General features: G+C 39.4%; 1 protein-coding gene across 2 annotated transcripts; it reads left to right on the top strand.

Annotated features, from left to right (window-relative positions):
• Positions 1-1,073: 1,073 nt before the first annotated feature.
• Positions 1,074-6,525, top strand: LOC122644728 (probable dolichyl pyrophosphate Glc1Man9GlcNAc2 alpha-1,3-glucosyltransferase). 2 transcript variants are annotated; one of them, XM_043838306.1, is made up of 4 exons: positions 1,074-1,102; positions 1,151-1,917; positions 5,629-5,835; positions 6,218-6,525. In XM_043838306.1, exons 2-4 carry the CDS (start codon positions 1,165-1,167, stop codon positions 6,497-6,499), a joined length of 1,242 nt encoding a protein of 413 aa, XP_043694241.1. In that variant the 5' UTR covers positions 1,074-1,102; positions 1,151-1,164; the 3' UTR covers positions 6,500-6,525. The 2 variants fall into 2 exon arrangements, with proteins under 2 accessions (XP_043694241.1, XP_043694801.1); XM_043838866.1 differs by lacking the exon at positions 6,218-6,525 and adding an exon at positions 5,961-6,209.
• The last annotated feature ends 1,632 nt before the right edge of the window (positions 6,526-8,157 follow it).

Raw genomic sequence — 8,157 nt, 5'->3', positions numbered from 1 at the left:
AATATTGGGTGATTTACAATATATTGAATGGAAAATATTATGGTTGAGATGTGCTATCTATAGTGCCCAGGATATTGAGTTTCCATAACTATCAGGATTCATATCACATGTATTATCACATGTGATATTGAACCGAGAAAGGCAGGTAAGAGCTGTGATGATCTTTCTCTCAATGAGGCCAAAGGAGCCAAATCAGGGACAAGAGGAGGGCTAACTTGCTTCAACTGCTTTTTTTTTTCTGTTGATGTTTGATTTATTGTTTACGAGGGTTTAGTGAAGGCTATCTTGGGTGAGAAATATGCGATGTTCACGCCTCAAAAGAAGGTGTGGTTAGGTTGGTTGCTCGTGTTGCATAAGAATACTGGCGGGTCGTTTACAAACCCGATAAACGGTAAGTGGAGCAGATGGAAGTGTTGCGAAGGGTAAGGCCACTGCTTTTCTAGATGGGCCACACCGCCGCGATTTGGGTTGAGTGATAATGGCTGGAAGACGTTGGATGACCATATCGCCGGTGGTGAAGACACGGAGGTCTGTGATGATTTCTTTTTCTGCACCTCTTCTAAGCACTCCCTTTTCTCCCATCTCCCCCCCGCCTCTCTTGGATCATAAATGTTCTCTCCAAGAGACAAATTTGTTACCAAAAGGTTGAGAAATATTTTTTATGCTCTATTTTCGAGATAAATTTGAGATTTGGAAGAAGAATCTTCCATCGGTTCGATGAACATCAAATGGCAAGAAAATCGGGAAGGAAGGAAAACTATAAAGAATATGTACTGTTTTTTATACCTTTTCTATCCAACCAAACATAGCCTAAGTTTTTTCCTTCCCTAGCTATTGAGCTACCGAACCAAGAGTCCATGACCAGGGTTTCAAAAATCTTGAATCATATTGGGAATCGGTTGATTCGTAGGACAGATTCCGATTTTTACCGTTATAGATCGGAATTTTGACTCTAAGATTCATCCGATTTATGCCGTTCCGGGACGATTCCGATCCGATTTGAATCGAATCGGTAAAACCGATTCCTGGTTTTAAAACCATGTCCCTCCGCACAATAAAGTGAATAAACCCGGTCTGTAGCAATGAGAGTTGCAGAGGATTAAAGAGAGCTCTTTGATCAGTCATCGCTCAAACAACAGAACTTTGGCCGATACCTCCTCCTTCATGGAGTCCAAACATAATGAGAAGGACCTAAAGCGCAATTCCTTTACAGCCGTGGAAGAGCTGGCCTGGTTCGCAGGCGTCGCCACATGCGTTAAGCTCCTTCTTATCCCCTCTTATCGAAGCACTGACTTCGAAGTTCACCGTAACTGGCTTGCTCTCACTTTCTCACGTCCCCTCGCTCAATGGTACTCAGACGAGACCAGCCCATGGACTCTCGACTACCCACCTCTCTTCGCTTACTTCGAACGGTTTCTCTCCGTCTTCGCCAATCTCGTCGATCCCAAGATCGTAGACCTTCACGATGGAATGAATTACAGTGCAGATTCAGTCGTTTATTTTCAGAGAATCAGCGTTATCGTCTCTGATCTGTGTCTCTTCTATGGAGTCTATAGATTAACCAGAAGCCTAGATTCGATTAAGCGGAGGTTAGTTTGGGTTCTCATCATATGGTCACCGGCGCTTATTATTGTCGATCACATGCATTTTCAGTACAATGGGTTTCTTCTTGGGTTCCTGTTGATTTCACTTTCATTTTTGGAGGAAGGGAGGGATTTGCTTGGGGGATTCTTTTTTGCGGTTTTGTTGTGCTTCAAGCACTTGTTTGCTGTGGCGGCACCCGTGTATTTTGTTTACCTGTTGAGGCATTATTGCCGTGGTGGATTGGTTAGGGGGTTTGTGAGACTTTTGGCGATGGGTTCTGTGGTGGGGTTCGTTTTCATGGTTTCATTTGGGCCATTTTTGTACCATGGGCAGGTAATTCCCTTGCTCCCCCCTTCTCTCTCTCTTTCTCTGTATAATTTTGTCCTCAATTCTCTTGTTTCTTACTAAGAACAATTCAAAATGAGTTTCAAAGTTTGTAATTTAGTTACGTATCTGCATTCTCTGTGTGTGCTCTGTTGGTTTTTTGAATTTGAACTCGTTATTTGGGGCTGTTTTAAATGCAGTTGATTGTTTTAATGGGTTGTTTTACTTAATTCAGCCCAAATTTGAAATTCGTATTATGTGATGGTTGAAGTGTTTATATCCTAGTGTGTTGTGTACTTTCTATTTGTGGTTTGTTTTGTGAGGAAATGGATTTTCTGGGAAGTACTTCTTTCCGTTGATTCAGAATTGTGGCTTGATTCACAATTGTTTTTGGTCTGTAAAGCTCCTGATGTTTCACAATGTTGACAACAAGGTGATTCGTCCCTTATCAAAGCCTTGATTGTGAGGTTGAAGCAGGCATCTTAGGTTTTTCAGGTCATCTGCTTTGTAACTTCACAGTGACATATTGTCTGCCTACTCCTGCTGTGCTTCATAAGAAGTCTGGAACTTGGGAAGGAGGGGGTGACTGGCAGAAGGTAGAGGTCCATGGTTCTGGGAAATATTTTAGGAAGTGAGATCAGGGAGGAGCTACATCATGCAGTATAACAAATTTAAAAACTCTATAGGGCAAGTTACTTGTGTATTATGGAAGTCCAAGTGATGTGTCTGATGAATTCTGGAAACAGATAATGCAGAAAATTGATCTTGAGTTGATTCCAAGTGAGTTTATGACTATGAAATTGGAGTAAGGAGCTGGAAGCTATACCAAATGACTGAACAAGGGATGACAGAATTTTAGCATCCGGTCGGTCACAATTATAGAGATTGGAAGATAACAGTGCGTTTTGTGGTGATGGTTTTCTCATCTAGTACCAGTGAGCACATGACATGCCGAAAAGGCGTGAGGGGCACAGTGCTTATCAGGGATTTTAGGTGATATAGATGAGATAAAGTAAACAAATATACTAACCAAAATACCCTTTTAGGTACTGCCCCTGAAGCCTTTTGATTGTGAAATCCCTCTTGTGGTGGACATTTTCTTTTATAGTCCTCATTGGTCAAGGTCTGGACTTTCATATAATGTCTTGAAGTTCCTCACTATCGTAGTTGTCAAGGCATTGCTTATTCGCCTACTAGGTATCTAGGCAGATTTCTTGGGTTCTAGGCGACTGTCGCCTTAGTGGTATCGAACCAGGTGTGGTCCTTATTTATGCCAAGTATAATTGATTACATAAGATATTATTCATAAATAAGCATATACCCTTATTTGAATCCAAGAAAAATATTTAAAAAACCAAATTCCAAGAGTGTAAAAAGTCAACTTCCCAGTTCAAGAACAAAAACAGGATTTTCGGTGGTAGGTGAAAATTTCAACTTTCTAATGCTGGGGTTTTTCTCAAATCTAAAAATTTCATAAATCTTAATGTGGTAAAACATTGCTAAAAATCAAAAGAGCGGTAAAATTTTCATTTGTTATGATATCTAAAAAAATATCAAATAATGTTTGACTAGAACTTAACTCTTTCAATATAAATCAGATTTAAGCAATCTTGGATTTGTTGGAAAGCTGGTTTTGTACTCTATCTAATACAAAAATTCTCATGTAAAAATAAAATCATTTGACCAGTCAAACTTCTTAGAGAACAAGAACATTTCTCTAAATCTAGGGTAATTTAATTACTTATAGATAAAATCATATTTTCTAAGAACAATATAAACCAAATGCGAGACTAGGTATACTAGGACAATGACCAATTCCAAGAACAATATAAACCAAATTTATATTTTAGCATACTAAATAATGTTAGAAAAGAGGGGAAATAAAAAATAACACTTGGGTGCCTTGGTCGCCTAGGCAACGCCTAGTCGAGTGCCTTGTCGCCTAAGTGCTTAGGCATCCCTCCACTGCCTTGGGTTGCCTTGCCGCCTTGACAACTATGCTCTCTATCCCCAACCCCCCTCCCTTTTTCTCTTTGGTCCGTTTGAATGACACCTCTATAGGTGTTATCTGAGTTGTCACTGGACTTTCACCTACCCATACTTATTCATTGACCCTCATGGACATTAAGGTATTTTGTCATGTTTTTTGGAAGTCCACCTAACTGGTGTTCACATGCTAAGTAATAGTCTACTTCATAATTCAAACTCCAATCTGTTGTCCATCTTTTTGAAGGAGATTCCTCTGCTGTCAAAGATGGAACCCTGCCCAACCGGAGATTCCCAATGATGGTCTTCACCCCAATGATTGAATGTAAGAAACCATGTTATACTGAGTTGAGTTCACATTAATGTTCACCATTTGTTCTCATTGTGGCAAAAAACAAGCAAGTAGTAAGGTTTTTGCGAAGAACTGAAACCTAGGGTTAATGCTTGCTGTGCCACAATGCCATTCTTCATCTAAAATAGGTATGCAATTTGACGATTCTGCCCCAATTAATGTAATGGAGTTGATCGTTTTAAGCTGTGGCATACTTCTCAGCATTGATGTGAAAACACCATTAAGCCCTTCAATGGATTCCATCTCTTCAACAGCACGATTTGAGTGGGGAAAATAAAAGTAGGTTACAATTTATTCATCGATCAGATTTTCCCTTTTTCTCTTTCTTGCAAATGTGAATGCCACCTCCTGGGTCTAAACAAATTTCAAATTGTCTAAAGTTTTGTCTTAATAAAGTGTTCTTAAAATTTTAATTCATCATGCATAGCTGCGATTGGCCATTTGGCTTTTTCCTGTCTTTCCCTCTCTCCAGGTAGGATACTGTAGGTATAAGAAATATATTAGAAGTAAGAAATAATGATAAGATTTAACAATAAAGACTGGAGGAGAAATAAAATATATGAATAAGAATAAGAAGAGCTAAGAGAAGGAAAAAGTGGGAAAAAGTTAAATAAGTAGAGAAAAAAGATTATTACAACGAGTGAAAGCATAGGTGCTGCCTAGAGTTTCAAATGACTGGTGTACACCATCAAAAGCTCATTTTTGTTTCATCTGTATTTTCTGATTCTCTTCTCCTTGCACATGCAGCAAAAAAGACAAACTTATTTCATCATACTTGCTTATTGCGTTCTTCAGTACATGCATATATATAAAGGGCACACCCAGTACATGCATATATATATATATATAGACTTCTAAAATAACTGATTCTAAGAACTTGACCTACTCCTCTACTAGGACCCTTACAATTTACCATAAAGAGTAAAATTGTGATTTTGCCTCTTCTAATTTTAGAACTGGACAGTGCTTCCTTAGGCACAAAATGCAACAAGATGAGAATGGGATTACTTCTAATTTTTTATGAAATTTTCTGTGGCTGATGAAGTCGTCCCCCCCTCCCCCTGAGAAAAAAAAAGGCTTTTGAGTCCAGAACTCCAGATCAGTGGCACTATGCCTCACACTCAATTAATTTACAGGATTTCATCATGTTAAGCTGTAAGCTTTACTCAATGGCTGCAGTATTTGCTTAGCGATAAACATTACTGTCAGATTTGTCTCATCCACTCTACTGTTGCATGCAAGATTAAGTTTGCAGACTTTCTTTACTGTCTTCTGGGCTGGAGATTTTCTCTTGCAGACTGACACCTGAATGCGTTGCTCACACTTTTTATTACTCCTCTCTTTGTGCACCATTGGATATTGATTCAAATCCTTTCTTGCAGATTCATCAAGTCCTCGGCCGCATGTTTCCGTTTGGTAGGGGACTCTGCCATGCGTATTGGGCTCCCAATTTCTGGGTATTTTACATTATTTTGGACAAAGTGCTTGCTTTCTGGCTTGCAGAACTGGGGTTTAAGATCCAGGCACCAACAGCTTCATTCACTGGTGGACTAGTAGGGGACTCGTCTCCTTTTTCTGTGCTTCCTCAGGTAATCCTATTCTATTTTCCTATATTGAGCATTGGATGGGTTTATATGTCACCATTCTTTTGTTAAACCCTATCTTAAAATCATCCACATTATAGACCAGCTTATTGTTCTCACTGTTCTATCAGTTGGGCCTAGTCTTGAGTGGGCATTGCTCAAAATGAGATGATGCTGGAGTCTCAACCTTTGTATGGCTTAGGCCTGGACAATTGCTTGGGAAAAGAACATGAGCTGGTTAGAAGCACCCGTTGCTCTGATATTTTCAGTGCATTTTGGGTTAATGAGTTGGTGGATCATTTGTTTGATATACACTACATTTGCTTATATTCAGGAGATGTTTCTGTCAATTACTAATTTTGAATATTTGAATTTTCTGAAATTGCAGGTTACCCCATTAGTGACATTTGTGTTGGTCCTAATCACCATATCTCCATGTCTGGTTAAGGCATGGAAAAAGCCTCAGCCAGGGATGATCACTAGATGTGTAGCCTATGCTTACACATGTGGTTTTCTCTTTGGGTGGCATGTTCATGAGAAAGCATCACTCCATTTTGTGGTCCCCCTTGCGATTGTTGCAATGCACAGTTTGGAGGATGTGAGACATTACTTCTTGTTGTCCATAGGTACATCTTCAAAACCAACTCTCTCTCTCTCTCTCTCTCTCTGATGGTTTAAGTCTTATAATTGTGGTTGAATGCACTGCCTAAATTGTTTTAGACTGTTTAAGTCTTTTACTTGGGGTTGTATGCACAACCAAATGGTGCCTAAATTGTTTTACATCAGTATTCATAGAAGCAGGCCAGAGCCTTTGTTTCATTATTTTTCCTCTTGGGAGGAAGAAATAAACGAGAGGTAAAAATTTAAAACTCGGGATCTGTGTTAAGTGTGGGTAAATAGACCTGGTCACTTGAATTTTTTTGGGGCCCGGTATCATATCCGTGGAGTGGACTCTGCCAATCCTGGTTTATTCTGCCGAAATTTCCTAATCTGAAATGATGAAGAGTTGGGGTGACTCACCCCAATTAACCAAGAAAAAGGGACATGAAAAGTGGCCAAGGTTAGGTGTGTGTAAATGGATTTAATACGAAGTGAATGTAGGGTTATATGACCTTAAACCTGTTTAGTCCGTTTGGGTCTGTCGAATAGTTGATTAAAAGTATGACGATAAGAGAATCAGGAGATCAGCACCTAAGATGGAAGGAAGAGGAGGAGTTGATGGAAGGAAGGAAAGGGGGGAAGAACCTAAGAGCTCACGGTAGGTTCTGAGTAGCCTACTGTGAGCCTAGGCCCACATATTTATAACTTAATAAACCGGAAATTACAAGGACAGGATACCACAATTACAACTAAACCCAAACAATAAGAAAGACATGACAATACCCCCGGCACTATTTTAACACTCCCCCTCAAGCTGTAGTATGTACATCTCCCATGCCCAGATTGGAACAACCATTAAGAAACGCAGGCCTAAACAATGCCTGAGTGAACATATTGCCAAGCTGGTTGCCAGAATTAACAACCGGAGAAGAAATCAATGTTTTCATAGTAACATCCCTCACTAAATGGCAGTCGATCTCAATGTGTTTAGTCTGTTCATGGAAAACCAAATTACTAATAATATAAATAGCAACTTGATTATCACAATACATCTCCATAGGTTTGGTAACTGAAAAAGCAAGCTCTTGAATAAGAGATTTTAGCCACATCAGTTCCGCCGTAGTATGTGCCGAACCCTATACTCAGCCTCTTCACTCGATTGAAGCACTGTAGCCTGCTTCTTTTTCCTCCTGGTAACAAGATTACCACCAACAAATATACAATATCTAGTAGTAGATCTGTGATTACCATCTGCACCAGCATTGTCAGCATCAGAGTAACCCACTATATCAGTACTATCATGATGCAAATAAATAAAACCTTTCTTGAGTGCACCTTTAAGATATCTAAGAATGAGACATGCAACATCCCAGTGAGCCTGCTTAGGATTTTCCATAAATTGACTACACCAACAAAAAATGAAATGTCCAATCAAGTATCAGTTAGATAAATAAGTTTTCCAACCAACCACCTGTATTGATATTCATCCCACTAAGTCTTTGTCATCACACGTTCCAAGTTTCAGAAGAGGATCCATAAGATTATCAATAGGCTTAGAGCCCAACATGTCAGTTTCAAATAAAAGATCAAGTACATATTTCCTTTGAGACAAACTGAGAACCTTTTTTGCTTCGAACATCTTCAACTCCTAAAGTATCTAAGTATTCCTAAATCCTCCATCTGCAAATGTTGATGTAAATACGCCTCGACATCTTCTATCTCAGAAGA

This window comes from Telopea speciosissima, chromosome 1, assembly GCF_018873765.1.
Source record: "Telopea speciosissima isolate NSW1024214 ecotype Mountain lineage chromosome 1, Tspe_v1, whole genome shotgun sequence".
Taxonomy (NCBI): Eukaryota; Viridiplantae; Streptophyta; class Magnoliopsida; order Proteales; family Proteaceae; genus Telopea; species Telopea speciosissima.
Note: the sequence above shows the minus strand (reverse complement) of the source record. Positions and strands in the feature narration are given on the sequence as shown.